The sequence below is a fragment of the Corvus kubaryi genome, unplaced genomic scaffold (genome assembly GCF_017639235.1).
Source record: "Corvus kubaryi isolate FWS band 111438036 unplaced genomic scaffold, C.kubaryi_AGA036_p1.0 42571, whole genome shotgun sequence".
Lineage (NCBI taxonomy): Eukaryota > Metazoa > Chordata > Aves > Passeriformes > Corvidae > Corvus > Corvus kubaryi.
The window spans coordinates 1-17,618 of NW_024581247.1; the positions used below are offsets into that span (position 1 = coordinate 1).

General features: G+C 49.8%; 1 protein-coding gene across 1 annotated transcript; it reads left to right on the forward strand.

Annotated features, from left to right (window-relative positions):
* Positions 1 to 388: 388 nt before the first annotated feature.
* Positions 389 to 16,956, forward strand: LOC121672210 (sorbitol dehydrogenase-like). Its single transcript, XM_042044785.1, has 7 exons — positions 389 to 501; positions 3,763 to 3,796; positions 4,521 to 4,685; positions 7,310 to 7,469; positions 10,011 to 10,129; positions 10,374 to 10,439; positions 16,667 to 16,956. Exons 1-7 carry the CDS (start codon positions 442 to 444, stop codon positions 16,939 to 16,941), a joined length of 879 nt encoding a protein of 292 aa, XP_041900719.1. The 5' UTR covers positions 389 to 441; the 3' UTR covers positions 16,942 to 16,956.
* The last annotated feature ends 662 nt before the right edge of the window (positions 16,957 to 17,618 follow it).

Here is a 17,618-nt window from a genome sequence, read left to right on the forward strand (position 1 = left end):
TGGGGCTGGAGCAGGGATGGGACTGGAACTAGAGCCGGGGCTGGAGCAGGGGCTGGAGCTGGGGCTGGACCCAGGGCCTGAAGCTGGGGCTGGGGGAGCGGTGGCTGCAACTGGGGCTGGAACTGGAGCTGGGGCCGGGCCTGGAGCTGGAGCTGGGCCTGGCGCCGGGGTCGGGGCTGAGGCTGGAACTGGAGCAGGGGCTGAGGCCCGGAATGGGAACTGGAGATGGGGCCTGGAACTGGAGCTGGGGGCCCTGGGCCCGGCAGAGAGCCTGGAGCTGGAGCTGGAGCTGGGCCTGGCGCTGGCATCGGGGCTGGAGCCGTGCCTGCCGCCGGCCGTACCCGCTCGGTGCCCGGGGGCGGCGCCGGGCCCGGCGGGCGGGCGGGGGCGGCCCCCCCAGCGGCGGCGGCCCTTGGACCCGGGTCCGCGCCGAGCTGAGCCATGGCGGCACCGGGGCAGAACGTGGCCGTGGTGGTTCACCGAGCCGGGGACCTGCGGCTGGTACGGCCGGGAGGAGCCGGGGCCGGGCGGGGGCCGCGCTCGGAAGGCGGCGGGGCGGGGGCGGCTCCCGGGGCCTGGGGCTGAGCCCGCGGCACTGGGGGCGTCCGGCAGCCCCGGCTCCCCCCGGCCCCGGGTGACCGTGAGCCGGCCCCCGGCTGGGAGCGGGGACGGGCCGCGGCTGCCCCATGGCAGGGCGGTGACCAAATTCGGGGGTGTCCCGTGGCTGGGGGGTGGCCGGGGGGGCGCGGGGGCCCGGATTCGGGGGTGTGCCGTGCATGGCTGGGCCCCCCCATCCCCTCTGTGGGGAAGCCTGTGACCGCTCCGGGCTCTTCACAACGTTACGGGGAATGATCCGGACAGGGAAAAAAAAATGCACCAGCCCTCGTGTGCCTGGGAGGTGTAACATTTTTACAAGGGAAATAAATTCATAGATACGCTCATTCCCGCAAACGGAAAGGATGCAACAGTATCAGAAGCATGGTCTATTTTTAGCTGGTTCTGGCAACTTTGCATGTCCTGTCCTGTACATTTTTTGCTTTTCCAGTCTTGGAAAGGTTTCAGCTGCAGAATGCTCTTAGGGGTCACAGGAGGGGATAATCTTAAGATCTTTGCCAGCTCCGTTTTGGTGGAAAACCTTTTAACCCTGAAACCCAGAACCCCCCCCCCCCCCCATTTCCCCCCCACCCCTGCGATTAGTCATTCTCACACCTGAGATAGGCGCTCCCAGGGAGCAGGGGTGGAGGGTGGTTGTTGCTTCTCTGGGCTCTCAGAGCCCAGGTGAGCAGCAGGACAGAGGGTTTAGGGGGAGCAGGTGCTGGAGGACCCTCCCGGACGGAGGGAGCTTTTATTTTCTACTTTTTTACTACTTTAGGCTCATTCTGCTTCTCTGGCTGCTAATGCTCGGCTCTTCCTGGATGCTGAATCACCATGGCACTGCTGGAGAGCCATCTTCCAGTTTGGCAAGTGCCAAAGGGAGGAAGGAAGATTTCCATGGGCAAACACTGGCAGGCACCAATGTTCTGTACACAGAGTCCTGGCAGGAGGGCTCTCAGGAGCACTCAGACTTTGGATACATGCCTTGTTTGGGGGTGATTACCAGGGAAGCGGTTGATTTTTTACCATTCCCGCCCAGCTCAAGCAACACGTGCAACATCTGTGTTGCTGGGCTCTAAACACCCAGATGTGTGAGTTTTCCTTGGATATTTGTAGTGCTGGAGACCTTAGAGCTGGTCACCAGTGCCCTCCTGCATCTCTGGCAGCACCCTGTGTGATCCTCCTGGGCTTCCCTGAAGTTCCTTTCCACGATGTGGATGGTGCTAGCTGTATTGACCCACTGGTCACAGTAATCTCAGCACTGGACTCTGAACTTGTTATTTGTTATTGATACCCAAGGTTGGGTGACACCATCTTCCCGTAATTCCCGCACCTTTCTTGATTCCTGGACATGTTTCTCATGGGCAGAGTCGCTGTGGTCCCTGTGCCATGTGAAAATGTGTTTGCTTTGTTTTTGTTGACTCTCCTCTTGTCCTTAGGTAGTTGCACAGGTTCCTCTTTGCTGCCCATTGAGGATTTATTTGTTTTATACTTGTACTATGGCCTCCCTTTCCATGTCTCCTTTCACTGAAAATGCTTGCTGTGTTTACTTTACCACCATTTCTGAACTTCGCAGTGAACAACAGAGAACAAGCAGAACTTGTGTCTTTGGTGTTCTCCACTTTGGTCACTCCTATTTTCTCCAATTCAGGCTGGAGGACTCACTTCCCACCAAGATATCTGGGTTTTTTGGGCACAGTTGTTATTGCCAGAAAAAAAAAAAAAAAAGTGTTTTTGGTTTTATTTCACACACACACACACACACTCTTTTCAGCTAGAAGTTGGCTTTGTCTCTCACCATGGACTTTCTGTTTGGTCTGAGGTGGTCTGTACCTCTGGTGTGTCACCAGATCCTGTGATTATCACATTTTCTATAGAAGAGGTTACATCTAGATTGACCTCTTTTAGAAATAATGCTCTGGGCTGTGTCCTCAGTGGAACAAAACAAAGCCCCCACATAGAAAAATTGCAGATACAGGCCTGAACATGGAAAATTTCAGTTGGTTGAGTTGTATGAAAACATGTTTCCAGAGTTTGTCTTTCCCTGATGTTTAGAAGATTGACATACAAAATAGCAATTGTGGAATATGCTGGGATTTAAATAGTTAAAATGCAGAACAGAACTCCTCAAAGGCTGAGCAGCAAATGAATTTTTAAGAGTTTATTGTTGGTACTACTCTGGGGGGCTTTTCTTAGAGACATGATCCTCAGGGTGGGTATTGTATTGTCCTGATGTTGTAAAACCCAACAAAATTATTCCTTTGGCTTTTGAGGCAGCTGAGGGAGTTTGGTGAAGGCAAAAGCTCTGTGGACCTTTTGGGTGGAAGGGTAATATGGGCTACTTTTCTAACTCTGGTTTCCTCATTCATCCTGTAAAGAGGTGCCATGGCAATTACAAGAGAATGTGAGTGTTTACCTTATTAGGTATAAATCATTATGTATAAATTATTATGTAAAAATATTATGTATAAATTATGTATTACTGGCACAGGTTGGGGAGGCCCTGGCACAGGTTGCCCATAGAAGCTGTGGCTGCCCCATCCCTGGAAGTGTTCAAGGATGGGGCTTGGAGCAACCTGGGCTAGTGGAAGATACCCCTGCCCATGGCAGGGTATAGAATGAGATGAGCTTTAAGGTCCTTTCCTTCTGTGATTCAGTTATTCTATGATTATGTAGTAAAAAAGTTTTGTATTATTTAAGATAATAATATAAGCTTTACATAATAATAATAATAATAATAATAATAATAATAATAATTAAGGCTTTACAGAACAGGTGGTTCAGAATCTTCCCAGAAGATTACAGAAGGGGATTTTTTTTGTCAGCCAGTGGGATGGATGAAGGATTCAGCTGAAACTTGGGGCTGCTCCAGTGCAGGGAAATTTAGTATGTGCCTCTTGTCTGGGCAGGGAAAGGGAATTCACTGCAAAATAATTTGGCGAGTGGATTCACAAGCTGGCAGTGTGCCCGTGTTACTCCACTGGGCATGGAAAATGAGGGCAGCCTAGGAGCAGGCTCCGTGTGGCACAGCCGTGTCTTACGGAGCAGACAGAACCAAAAACCCTGTCTGCTTATGGATTTACCTGAGCTAACCAGGGCTAAGTTTCCACAGATATTCCCAGAGATATGAACAAGCAGCTAAATGCTTTTTTTTTCTTTTGTCCATAGGAAAACCGTCCAATCCCAGAACCAGGTCCCAATGGTAGGTCTACAGATGACTGATTCTGTCTGCTTTCTTTACTTCTCTCTTTGTTTTCTCATTCTCTTTTGCTGCTCCTAGATAATACAAAGTATTTCTGAGGAAGAAAATTATCCAAAAAAAGATTGTGTGACTGAAACAGATAATGCTGCTTTTCCAGCTGAAGAGCTGAAGCAGTCACAGATAAACCCCTTTATCTGGCTTTTTTGCTTCCTGTTCCATCAGTTTGGGTATGTCACAGTAAATGGCTCTTGGGACATGTCAGATGATCTTATGCAGGACTCAATATTAATAGGATGGGCATATGGGCTGATAGAAATTTGATTCACTAACTCTCCAGGGCTGAAATCATAGCTTAGGGAGAAGGAAAAATTAAATGGACTTGTTCTTTTATTCCTGCTTCAGCAATTATAACGTCCCTCTTAAATTGTATTATTTTGTTGACCGTATTTTTTATTGACATTAGCTTTTGTCTTACTCTATTTTAAGCCTTCTTGCTTTGTGAATCATTGCACAGTTTTGTATTTCAGCAGGTGGCTCATGAATGCGCCACTCTTCTAACGTGTGCACACACAATTCTGGTGTGTTGATTGAGTGCCAGTAAATTTGAACGTGTCGATACTGGCTTGGCCTTTGCCCTGGGGCCCAGGGACAGCCCACGTGCTACTGTCCCAGTGCCTAAGAAGGTCAGTTTTTCTACAAGGAACCTTCCCTCCTTTTCTGGCAGAGGTCCTGCTGCGCATGCATTCCGTTGGCATCTGTGGCTCTGACGTTCACTACTGGCAGCATGGTCGAATTGGGGATTTTGTTGTCAAGGATCCCATGGTGTTGGGCCATGAAGCTTCCGGGACTGTCGTAAAAGTGGGCCCAGGGGTGACTCATCTGAAACCAGGTATCTGGAACCAAAACCATCTGTTCCTTTTCCTCCTAATCAGTTCCCAAGGAAGTGTCGATAACAGGCTGTGTTCTGTTCTGTTTCGTAAGTTTATCTGAGGTTCTGAACTCACAGTATGACCTTCTCCTTCAAAAAGTGTCACTGCACTGCTGTTAGGCACCCATCTTGGCCACTAGATTATGGTAGCCTTGTCCTGGGATATCTTGAGCTGGTCTGGCTGTATTTTAATGCAGAGCAGAGTATATACTGGTACAAGGTGCCTTTTAAGGAAACTTGATAAAGCTTCAGAAACCACATCTGTAGCTCTTTCCAGCGACTTGCTGTGAGTGTTTCTTTTCTGTGTGTGTTCTTGAAGGAGCAAATGGCCTCCTACAGTGCAGAGGTCACTAGAGCAACTGCTCCAGGCCTGTGGTGGGACCTCCACAACTAGCTGTGCTCATGCATGTCCTAGAAAATGGACTGAGCAGGGAATTTTGCAAACTTTGCTGATGAGAGCAACTTAGGCAAGAGGATGTGGGGGAGAGCCAGGAAGAGTTACAGAGAGACCCAAGGGGTGCCAATGAGATGCAGGTGAGATTCAACACATACAAACACAAAGTGATGTTCACGACAGAAGAAACAAAACCAGCTTCATATCTAAAATGCTCTGCTGACCATCCCTGCTGAAGGGTGATGGCTCTGGCACTGTGCATAGGAGCATTGGCTCAGCAGCAGTGAAAATGCAAATCACTGGTAGGAAGGGGACAGAGACTCAGAGGATGTCAGTGCACATCTGGAACTCTGCATGCAGTTCTGGTCTCCTCCTTTCCAAAAGGATGTAAGACAAGTGAGAAAGGTTCAGAGGAGGACAAGGAAATAACGAGATGTGGAACAGCATCTCTGACGAATGTCCAAGTCAGGAACTTCAGCTGGGAGCTAGAGAGACAACTCAAGGATGTGAGGACTCATGGAGGGCTGGGAGAACAGGTTGCCCATTCTCTGGTTGCTCTGATGACTTGCGAGGCCACCTAAAGTCAGAGACTAGACAGGAGTAAGGGAATAAAGGTAGGTACTTATTTGAAAGGCCTTCAAAGGTACCCCCTGGGGAGTCCAGAGGCTACTGCTGAGATGGACCCCAAGATGGACAGCAGGTCACAAGTTCTTCACACTTTTATAGGTTTGGTTCATTTGCATATGAGGGTTAATTCTCCAATTAAAGTTTCAGTTAATGATGTAGTTTCCCCAAGCTTGCCCCCCCTTTTAGAGGCTTTGGTTTACATTTTGGGCCTAGGACGGTCTGAGTGTCCTTGGAGAGCAGGCCTGGAGAGGCTTTGTTATGTCTGCCTGGCATGAGAGAGCAGAAGTTAACAGGCTGCAAGAAACTTCAGAGTTACACACCAGGCAGTGCAGAATTTGAAAAATATGAAAGTTCAAACCTAAGGTATCAGCTCCAGCATCAGAGCAAGGCACAGTGAGGTGCAGCATTCACCTGAGATGTAGCAGACCATGTAGTTTACATGGTGGAAGGAGGAGGAGAAGCTGTTGAGTGTTACTGAAGACAAAAAAACCACTTGCAACTTGGGAGGCCTCACAGCTGCGTATCATATGAGGCTGGGAGAGTATTCAGTATGTGCTTGTCTGCCTCTGTCCTGTCAGACACCTGTTGTTGGCCAGCTCAGAGGGGATGCAGTGGCCTAGATGGCTCTTCTATGCTGCTTGGATATCCCCATGTCTGCCTGAAAGCCTGTTGGTGGAGAGCTTGGCTCAGAGGTTTAGCTCTGATTGGCTTCCTCTGCCAAATAAATGTGAGGCTTTGTGTCCCCTTGTGTACTTGCAAGTTGTACTGTGCTCACACTGTTTTCTCTAGTCCGTCCTGCTTTGTGACTGCAATGAAATAATTGCTCTTTGTCCTGCAGTGTGTGTCCTTCCAGCACCCTGAGCTATTCTGTTGTAGCACCAAGCTGTCTCTGTTCCCAGATACGTCATGCCAGGCTCCTGGGTGTTCTGCACCTTAAGCTTCCTTCCCTGTGAGGGTGGTGAGGCCCTGGCACAGGCTGCCCAGAGAAGCTGTGGCTGCCCCATCCCTGGAAGTGTCCAAGGCTGGGTTGGACAAGGCTTGGAGCACCCTGGGATAGTGGAAGGTGTCCCTGCCCATGGCAAGGAGTGGAACAAGCTGAGCTTTAAGGTGCCTTCCAACACAAGTACTTCCATGATTCTATGATTCCCAAGGAACAGCTCTTTCCAGCTGGGAGCGTGGTGGCTAGCTGAGCTCACCTGCCCTATCCTCAGTATTTCCTCTTCTGATTACTACAGATTCAGCAAACTATCTGGCCACAGTGTGATTGCCTGGGGACTGCCCTTTCATCTGCTGAGGTTGTCTGCAAGGCAGCTGGAGGGAGGTGTGTTCATGGCTGAACTTCCATCTGTGCCTCCGAAACACCTCCTCTTTCCAAGTACCTGGGAAGATCTGGGTGATGAGGCTGCTGTGGAGGGAGCATTGGGAACCAGCCTGGTGTATGCAGCAAGACCTTCCTCATGTCCCTCCTGCCTCTATGGTGCCAGTGTTCCTGTGGGTTTTGATGCTCCTCCTACCTGTGTGTCACCCTGTCCCTGACCCACTCTGTTTGCTTTCACCCTGGCAGGTGACCGTGTGGCCATCGAGCCGGGTGTCCCAAGGGAAGTGGATGAGTTCTGCAAAACCGGGCGCTACAACCTGTCCCCGACCATCTTCTTCTGTGCCACACCGCCCGACGACGGGAACCTGTGCCACTACTACAAGCACAGTGCCAGCTACTGCTACAAGTCAGTCCATGTTCTCTCCACAGGGAAATATACACTCCCCGGGGGGAGATTAGCTGCAGCAATCACCTCTTGGCCCTTTGGAGCACTCTTTATGTGATCCCAACAGGTTTTATTGCTTTCTGGTCCATAAATAACATGCCTAAGCTTGAATGGCAGCCACTTTGCAAAGGGTTTGTCAGGCAGGCGTAGTTTTTCCCCTCTGGTGCCAGACATAAACATTTCTTGCATGTCTCCTGGGATGTCACCACTGGTTTACCCTTTAATTATTTTCCTTTTCCCATTTGCTCCCTGTTCTTGGGTTTTTTCCTGTCTCTTTTTATATCCTTGCCTTCCTAGGCCAGTGCCTGAAGGTCTTTGTCTGGTTCTTTGAGCTGAGTTTTGCTGCTGCTTTTCAGGAAACACCAGGGTGACTGCTGACATCTCGCTCTGTCGTTTGAGACAAAGTCATCCCGCTTTGAGCAGAGCAGGAACAGAAAGCAGGGGCCCTGCTGAGCTGTTTTCTTGTGTGACTCTGAGTGTCCCCACTAAGCTACCAGCATTACACATCTGTTTTCATGTCCAGTTCAGCAAACTTGAGTATGTTACCAATTGTGGCAGCACTGACACATTTGCTTAGAAGCAAATCTGTGCTTAAACACTCTGGCAAATCATAGAATCCCAAAAGGGTTTGGTTTGGAAGGGACCTTAAAGATCATCCCATTCCACCCCCTGCCATGAGCGGGGACACCTTCTACTAAACCAGGTTGCTCCAAGTGTCATTCAGCCTGGCCATGGACACTTCCAGGGATGGGGCAGCTGCTCTGGGCACCCTGTGCCAGGTCCTCAAATACTCCAAGACCTGAAAACCCCTGTGCAACGTTATACCCACTTAAGTGCCTTTAACAAGGAGTTAAAAACAGCCCAAGTAGTGTCCCCCTGAGGCTGCTCTACCTGTGGAGCTTGTTCCTTTTCAGTGTGTGCAGAGCTGGTACTTCCATGAGCAGGAACACCCTTGGGATTGATCTTTGGTGTCTGCAGGGAAAGCGTTCAGGATTGGATCAGTCAGAAGGAGGCACTTGACTGCTCTTCTCCTGGGAGTCCTCAGGCAGGAAGCTTTCAAAACAGATACCAAGCAGCTGCTGGTCTGGATGGGATTAACATCTCACTGTCCAGACCCACTGTCATCGATTTCCTGTGTATCAAAATGACATTTTCTGACAGCATCACATGTTTTCGCTCGACAGGAAGTGGTTGGTTTGTAGCTGGCTTCTTCCAGGCTTTTCCTTTTTCTCTCCAATTTGAGAAAATATTACTTTGGCTATTTATTTTATTTTTAAGCCTTGGGATACAGAGCCTGGACATGATGCTCCCAGTTTCAGATCAGCAGTGCTGTGGCTGGCTCATGTAGAGCTGATTCCCTGGCATGCAGTCACTCTGCCAGCCCAGATTTGCTGAGAACAGATGATGGCTGAGCTCAGTGAGCTTTCTCACATTTGGGCAGTCATTGTGTGTCCTGCTGGTGGACAGACTCTGTGTTGGGTGCTCTGAGTAACTTGGTCATGCTGTGAAGCTGCCCTCCCCACTGACAGGGCGGTGCCCAAACCCAGCAGTAGCAAACGTGATGCCAAACTCTGTGACAACTGAACTTTTGGAGTTAGACCTTTAAAGCCTCCTGGAAATAAGGGACATGCAGATATGGTACAGCTGTCCTCCCTTAACCATCATTTCCATTTTTTTGGCTTCACATTGGCCTGGGTGAGATCTGACCTTGAGCTTCCCAGTGCTGTCAGAGACCCTCCTGGCAGGCACAGCTCCCAGAGCTGTGTGAGAGCCCACACTGGTGGCTTGCTGGTGGGCAGAGTTGTGGAGCTGAGATTTATTTCTTCCAGCAGTTCAGAAGGGTTTCACGTCCTCTCCTTTTGTCTGTCACTTATGTTGGCTGTGTTACAGGGCTGTTTTTGTCCAAAAGGTGTTTGATACCCACTGCACACATTGTCTCTGACTGCTGGGAGGGCTCATGCTGGGACCAGGCCACTTGTTGAAACACTTGGTACCTCAGGAGAGGAGATCCTGGATGTTACAGGGAGACATGGATCTGGCTGCCTTCCCTGGTGGCATCACCTTTGGCAGCAGGATGTTTTCTAAAAGCTGATTCAACCCTGGTGAGGGGCCTGGGAACTCACTGGTGGGTGAGGCATAGGGCAGCTTCAGGGTGGTACATATGCAACTGAGGGAATCCAAAGGGAATGAGTGACAACCGAGTCCTTGTTGACTCACCAAGTACCAGAGAGTTGATGTGGGGAAGTTTGTGGGTCCCTGAGTGTGGTGCTTGGGGAAACCTCACTGATAAATGGTTCAGGTGTACTTGATGCTGCTTCAGAGGAGAGAAAGAAGCAATGGAACCTCTTGAAGCGTGTTCCAGCCTGGTGTTTCTCTGATCACAGGTGGCAGTGTGTTTTGCCACTGTGATTTACACCCATGTTTGGTCTTCGAGTGTCATGGTTTTCCTCATCACCCTCATAAACTACATTGCTAAGTGTTCATTGTGTCCCATTCTTGCAGGCTTCCAGATAACGTCACCTTTGAGGAAGGAGCCCTTATCGAGCCCCTCTCGGTGGGAATCCATGCCTGCAAAAGAGCGGGAGTCACCCTGGGAAGCAAAGTCTTCGTGTCTGGCTCTGGTACAGTGATCGTAGTCAGTCCTTGGGTTCCCTGCCTGCTGGGAGGGGATGGACAGCCTCAGGCTCTGTTTCTGGCCTCTGCTGTAAGGGTGGGTCATGGTGGAGCCACAGGCATAGTGAGGGGGACCTTGGGGCTGCCAAAGTCTCCTTGGGCCAGGAACACGCTGAGCTCTGGGCATGTTCCGAGGTGGGGCTGATGCTGCCTGGCAGTGGTTCATGTTGTCTTTCTCCCCTTTGTACCCAGGACCAATTGGGCTCGTGAATGTGATTGTTGCTAAGATGATGGGTGCAGCAGCCGTGGTAGTTACAGGTAAGTCCTTTTAGCCCTTTCAGAGTGTGCCTGTTTCCCACCAGACAGAATCATAGAATCATTAAGGTTGGAAAAAACCTCTTAGATCATCAAGCCCAACCATTAACCCAGCACTGCCCAGCCTAACCATGTCCGTGAGTGCCACATCCACATGTTTTTTTAACAGTTCCAGGGACGGTGATTCCACCACTTCCCTGGACAGCCTGTTCCAGTGCCTGACCACTCTTTCAGGGAGGTTTGATCTTAGCAGGTTATTTTTCCCTCTGGTAGTGCTGGGTGATGGCCTGGACAGTGTTTGCACACTGTTTTCTGCATGCAGCTACACTGTGCTTCTCCACTTGTCTTTCTCTGCCCTTCTGTCTGCTCCTGCTGGGGGTTTCATTTTCCACTGGTTATCCACAGTGACTGAAGTGGCCTTTTCAGAGTCTCTGCATTTCAGAAATGGGCCTTCCTTGCATAACTCTATCCTAGACATTTCTAGTCCAGCTGCTGCTTGCAGGAATGTCTTTGTCCAGCTGTGTCTGGAAAACCTCTGAGGAAGGAGATCTCATTTTTCTAGATACCTTCTCCAGGTTTGCATCTCTTAATGATGAAGCTTCTTCTGGGGTCCACTCACAAACTGTCATTTATGGAGATTTCCCCTTGATGCAAGAACTGAAATGAGTCTTCATCACCTTTGCAGCTGCCCTTCAGGTTATTGAGACAGCCATTGCCACCTTTTTTTGCCGTGCTAACCTAGCCCAGCTCCCCCTAGCTCTCCTCTAAGGTTCAGGCCCTCTCTCTCTGTAGCATGCCCAGAAGGATGGAGAACTGGAGTAACTGCAGGATGTTCTCTGGTTGAAATTTCCACCTGGGGGTTGAACAGGGCCTGGAAGTGGTGCTTCCAGCTCCCACCATGACTCTGGGATCTTTCTGAGTGCTGATGGCCAGGAGGAGCAGTTAGAGGTGCCACTGGACATTGAGCACAGACTGCTGCCATTTGTATGTCAAAGCCCTAAAGGATCTGGACCTCTCAGGAGGCTGTTACTCACCTCCCATACTTTGAGCCAGGTGTATTTTTGACCCTTCTGTTACTGTGTTTCCATCTTTGGGTTGAGAGATAAAATTCAGGTCCCACCCTCTTGCCTTTACGGAAACATCCTTCTGTAGTAGCTCAGGTCAAAACACGAGGCACGTATTGCCTTCTCCCTTAATCCTTTTCCTGCGAAGTCCAGGGCATTTTTAGCTGTGCTGGCCTCACCCTGCAGGTGTGTGTGCTTAATGGACGTGATCAGTCCACACCTCAGATTTTGTGAAGTGTTGTCATTTGAGGATGATATTTGCTGTAGGAAGAAAAACATCTCTGCGTCCTGAATCACGCACGGGGAACCTTGTGCCCAGCTGGGCTGGTGCAGGGGCTGGGGAAGGCTTGGTGAGCTGGGGTTGGTGGGGCTGAGGCAGCTGGCTCAGCCTGCCCCCCATTCCCACTCCAGCCTGGGTGTATCTCCATAGCACCAGGAGCTGCTGCTGCTGGGGGCCTTGGGCGAGCTGAGCTGGCGGTCATGTGCCACAGGAGGTTCCCGGTGCTTGGTTTGTAGAATCAGCAGGCTTGGATACATGAAATTACCCCTTCTTATCTCTGTGTGCTGGCCTAGGTACTGATTCTGACTTACAGACGTCTCTTCCGCATGAGAGGGTTTTGGCTGAGGTGCTGAGACACCCTTGAAGGTGCTGAGACACCCTTGAAGGTGCTGTCCCAAGTCAAATATTTGTGTGTGACATGAGCTGAGGAATGGGTTTGGTTTGGCTCATTGCCGCTGGAGATTTTGCTGCCTGTCTCAAGGAATTGCTTTTTGTTTCGGCTTTAGGAGCCAACACCTGTGAGGCACCTGCCTGCCCACAGAGGCCCTCTTGCACTTTGCTACCAGATTATTTGAATACACTGCCCTGAGTTTTTATCATTTGTTTGTCTGTGAGGAACTTTGTCTGTGCAGCACTTATGGCTTTAAATGTTTGTGTTTGTTTTGACAAGCTTCTCACAGGTATAGAAATATTTAGAAAAGCTTTTCTGCAAGAACTCACCTCCTACAGCTTCTGTCTTTGGCTGGCCTGGAGTGTTTGATGTATTTAGTGGACTCCAGTTGGGTGAGAAGATCAGTGTGTTTCATGGGTCCTCATCTACTCTTCCCAAAGGTCTGTGTCTTTCTCCACTCCACTCCTGACTGGGTGTGATTGGTATTTATGGGCAGCCTTCTCCAGTCCTTCTGCCTTGCTGTTGCTCTAAAAAGCTGCTTTTCTCCTTAGATACATGTAGAAGATCAGCCTTCCTCACCAGTAAGTGAAGGGACAGTTTAGGTGTTTAGGGCTGTCTTGCTTTGCTCTGTTAGTCACTGAAGGTGCACTTAATAATTCCTACTTAAGGCAAATTATTCCCCTTGTTCTATCTGAATCTGAAATTCTGGGTGTCAGTGCCTCCAGAAACCCTGGCATTCAAGGTCAGGGGAGGTGAGTAACTGTACAGAGCTCAACTCTTTTGAGAAAGAAGATCAACATAGAAAATCTGAGAAAAATCAAGAGTATTTATTTGTCTGTTAAGCTGGCTCATAAACCATCATGAGAAGTTAAGGGTAATTTGATAACTTCTCTGGAAGCAATCAAAACTTTAATTAGCTCCAGGGCTGGGAAGTAAAAACAAATTTCTGACTAGAGGCAGGATACAAGCCTTTAATTTTACAATTGACCAGTTTCCCAAGAGCTGTGTGGCGTTCAGCCACAGTATGGTTTAAAGCCCAAACGATTTGATCCTTCCCAAGACTCTCAAGTGTCTGGAGCTCTGAACAATCCAGTGGCTTGCAGATCTGTCTGCTTCAGTAAGTGCTTCCTGGTGATTCAGGTGTACTGAGGTTATTGCAGCCCTGGCCAGGGCTGACAGTGTTGCTGCTGCATTCCATGTGCTGCTTGGAGCCAGGGCTTCCCTCCCGAGCAGGTCAGCAAAACAGAGGCCAGCTGCAGGAAAGGTGTTGGGTGTTTTCCTGCCTGAGAATGATTTTGTGGCCACTTTGAAATGCACTGGCTGCCCTGTTACTCTAGGGCACTGCCTGAGGATTATTTCTGCCAGAGAGACAGTATAAAATATATAAAAATATGTGAAATATAGAATAGAATTTCTATTATATTTTATATGTTTATATATATAATACATATTATATATATATATTTATAATTTAAAATATATTAGTGACTGAGCAGATGTTAAAAATGGCAGAATCCAGCTGTGTCTGCCGTGAGCTGGTGTTGTGAGACCAAACTTCACAGGGAGTTGAGTCATTATTTGAGGAGCACTGTTGAACCCCTGTGGTCTCCTTGCCATACACTGAGGTTTGGGAGATGCCAGCCATGCTGGGCAAAAGTGTTTCATAGCACTTGAAGTGCCTCAAAAAGCTCCTGGCTGTGCAATTGGTGCATGGAAGGTGTCTGAGTGCAGCTCAGCTGGGGTCAAGCATGACCCCCCACACAGCCTGGAGCCCAATGCCCAGAGCTTGGGAGGGACAGATGTGACTCCTGCAGCCACAGGAACGAGCCCATGTTGGGGCTTCCAGGATGATGCTGCCTTTTCTTTTCAGCCTTGGCTTTTCCTCTTTCCTTCTGCATTTTATTATCCTTTGTTGTCCCTTCTTGAAATGCCCTCCACAGCTCTCCTGGGTGCTCAGCTTGGTAGGTGTGCCCACACTTGGCATCCTGAGCCTTCCAGCTGCCCGTGGGGGCTTGTCTGTCATCTGCCCTGCCAGTGAGTGCCTGTCCATCCCCTGCCCTGCCTGTGAGTGCCTGTCCATCCCCTGCCCTGCCTGTGAGTGCCATCATTTTCGCTGTGGGATGGGCAGGGTACAGCCTCTGCCTGGCTCACTCCCAGAACTGCAGCTGAGTCAGAGCAGCTCATGTTGGAGAACTGGCCTTATCCTCCTCCTCTTTCCCTTGATATTTTCACCCCACCCTACCTCTGACTTCTTTGAAGACTGTGCCCTGCCTCTTTCCCATGTGTGTCCCTAGCACAGACATCTTTTTCTGAGTCTTCAAGCCCAGGACCTCTGAGAGGAGCCCACCCCTCAATTTTGGGTCCAGGAAATCTTGGCTGTTACATCTTTTCCAGTGCCAGCATGCAGACCCCTGTAGACCACTGCTTTAGTGCAGGGAAAAGAGGTGATTCCTTCCTGGGAAATGCCACTCTTCTCCTCAGCTGTCCCTGTCCTTATCTCCAGAGGTGGCCTGGTTACCAGTGGTGCCTGGAGAGGAATAGGTGGCTTTCTTCCAGGGGATGTGAGATGTCCCAGCAGGACAGCTTGCTCCGTGGTACAAACCCCCTGTGGATCTTCAGGTGATATTTACAGCCCTGTCAAGATCCCTCAGGACAGAGTACAGGAGTACAGCCATGCCCTCACAGATGTTTATCATCACCAGCTTTGTTGCTCTGTGTTAATGGGGTGTCTCAGGTCCTCCTTATTACCAGATCCACTCCCTTTTTTCTTCATGGGCTTGTCTGCTCATTCATGTGTGACAGAAACTGTCTGAGAGATGCTCAGCAGCCTCCAGAGCTGCTACAAGGAGGGTGAAGAGCGGGACAGGTCTGTGACAGTGTGAACACACTAAGTGCTTACAACTAATGCATTCTGCAGTTTGCTCAGCTGAAAGCACTCGCTGGGGGCTCCTTGAGGAAGCCCTTGGAGACCTCATGGTCTGTTCTCATCATGAAGTGAAATGGCCACATTAATAATCCTCAGAGCCTGTTGTCTCCTGTTGGAAAGATTTCTTGGTGCTGTCCATAGCCAGGTGATTGATGCCATCGAGGAGCAGGGTCAGAGCAACTTTGCCCCTGGCTCTTGCTCTTTGAGAGGTGTCCTTGAGGGTGGGAGTAAATAATGTGGACAGCCAAGAAGGAAAAATACAAGAGTGGTGCAGTTTTGCCTCATTGTGGGCTCTTCCCCAGGCTAACTCGCTGAGTGTGTGCAATGGGGTTTCCTACAGTCCATTCTCACTAGAGGATGAAGGTCCTGTGGGAATTAATGAAGCTGCTTCATCAGTCATTGCCAGAGAGACACTGGGCAGTGCAGCTGCAGCCAGAGGCAGCTTTAGGTAGGACACAGCTGACTCTGGAGTAGGTGCCTTGTCAGCCCTGGCCTCCTGCTGCCTTTTGCCTTTGCCTGCACTGAGGTTCCTCTGCTCTGCTGTGTCAGGACAGCGACCAGTACAACCACAACAGCTTGGCCATGGCTGTTCCTGATCTGGTTCTTCTTGTGGTGTCCCTGAAGTGCCCTTTGGAATTAAGCTTGGCCTTGGTTTGTCTTGACACACTCTCAGTGTTTCTGGCAGTGCCAAAGAGAAATTGGGCCATCTACAAACTGAAGACTTAGAAGACACTTCTCCAGTCTAGGGGTGGTGGCTGTTCCTTCACTCAGACATGGTTCTGCATGGTGTGGGTTTCATCTGTGGGTTTGTGCTTCAGTCTCTTTGAAGCACACCCTCTTCTGCAGCTGGGGAGCCTTTGGCATCTCCTCTGTCATTAAGTTGTCCTCGTCGCTCACCCTTCATCATCCTCATCATCTGGAGCCCCCAGCACATGAAAGATGTGGATCTGTTAGAGCAGGTCCAAAGGAGGGGCATGAAGAAAATAAAGGGGGAGGGCTGGAGCCCCTCTGCTCTGGAGCCAGGCTGGAAGAGCTGGGGGTGTCCAGCCTGGAGAAGAGAAGGCTCCAGGAAGACCTCAGAGCCCCTTGCAGGGCCTAAAGGGGCTCCAGGAGAGCTGGAGAGGGACTTGGATCAAGGGCCTGGAGGGACAGGAGAAGGGGGAATGGCTTCCCGTGCCAGAGGGCAGGGATGGATGGGATATTGGGAAGGAGTTGTTCCCTGGGAGGGTGGTGAGGGCCTGGCACAGGGTGCCCAGAGAAGCTGTGACTGCCCCATCCCTGGAAGTGTTCAAGGCTGGACAGGGGTTGGAGCAACCTGGTCTAGTGGAAGGTGTCCCTGCCCATGGCAGGGAGTGGAACTTTAAAGTGGAGTGGAGTCTTGAAGTCCCTTCCAACCCAAACTATTCCAATATTTTATGATCATTCTCTGCCTGCCAAGAAGGAATGAACTCTCACATCTTCTGATTGTGCGCTGTCCTGTACACACACATAGTGAGCGTGTGCCAGGTTCAGGTTCTTCCTCTTCTTTCACATAATACTCCAGTTTTTGACTTGATTTTCTTTCCACAGACTTATCTGCCACTCGCCTGCAAAAAGCCAAGGAGGTGGGGGCAGATTTCACCATTCAGGTGAAGAATGAGACCCCGAAGGAGGTGGCCTCCAAAGTGGAAAGTGTGCTTGGCTGCATGCCTGAGATAACTGTGGAGTGCACAGGAGTGCAAACCTGTATCCAGACTGGAATTTATGTGAGTACCACTTGTTCCCAAGGCAGACCAGTGATGGCATTGGTTTGTGTTTTCTGGGATGGTGCAATGAATGAGCTATTTCACTCCCACAGTGCTTAATTTAAGTGGGCTTGGTGTGGGGAGAGAAGGTGCTCATTAGACAGTAAACAAAGAGAGACAATTAAAGTGTTAACATCAGCATGGGGATAATTGATAACTGATTTGATGCTTGGGTGCTTAACCACTTACTAAGGAGACCCCAGTAAAGACCCCGAAACCCAGGAAGAAGGACAGCACCTTCCACTGAAGTTATGTCCAAATAAGAAGAATAATCAAGAAAATTAATTCCAGAAGCAATGAAAGAAGCAATTAAGAAAGGGATGTTTTGCTGCCATGAGCATCCTAACAGGAGGATGGGGGAAGGTTAATGTGGAGTTTCACAGTGAAAGGACGGGAGGGGAACGGGACAAACTGCAAAAAGAGTAATGCCAGTAGAGCATCAAGCTCTTAGTTTTAGATCTCTCCCATTGAAATCCCAAAGTACTCTTTGTAGTCCTAAATGCCAGCCATTTTTCAGAATGGGATTTGGATACCAAAATCCTTCAGAGATTTTCAAAAGATTGCACTTTTAGCTTTGATTACCATGTGTTTCACTCTTACAGACTCCTGACAGCATCCTGCCTCTCCCCAGCTTCTCTGCTGTGCCCCAGTCAGTGCATTGCAACCACAAAGGGGGGCTTTATTTTTTATAGACCCTGCATATGCTGTGTTCTGCAAAATGTAGCCTGTTTGTGTGT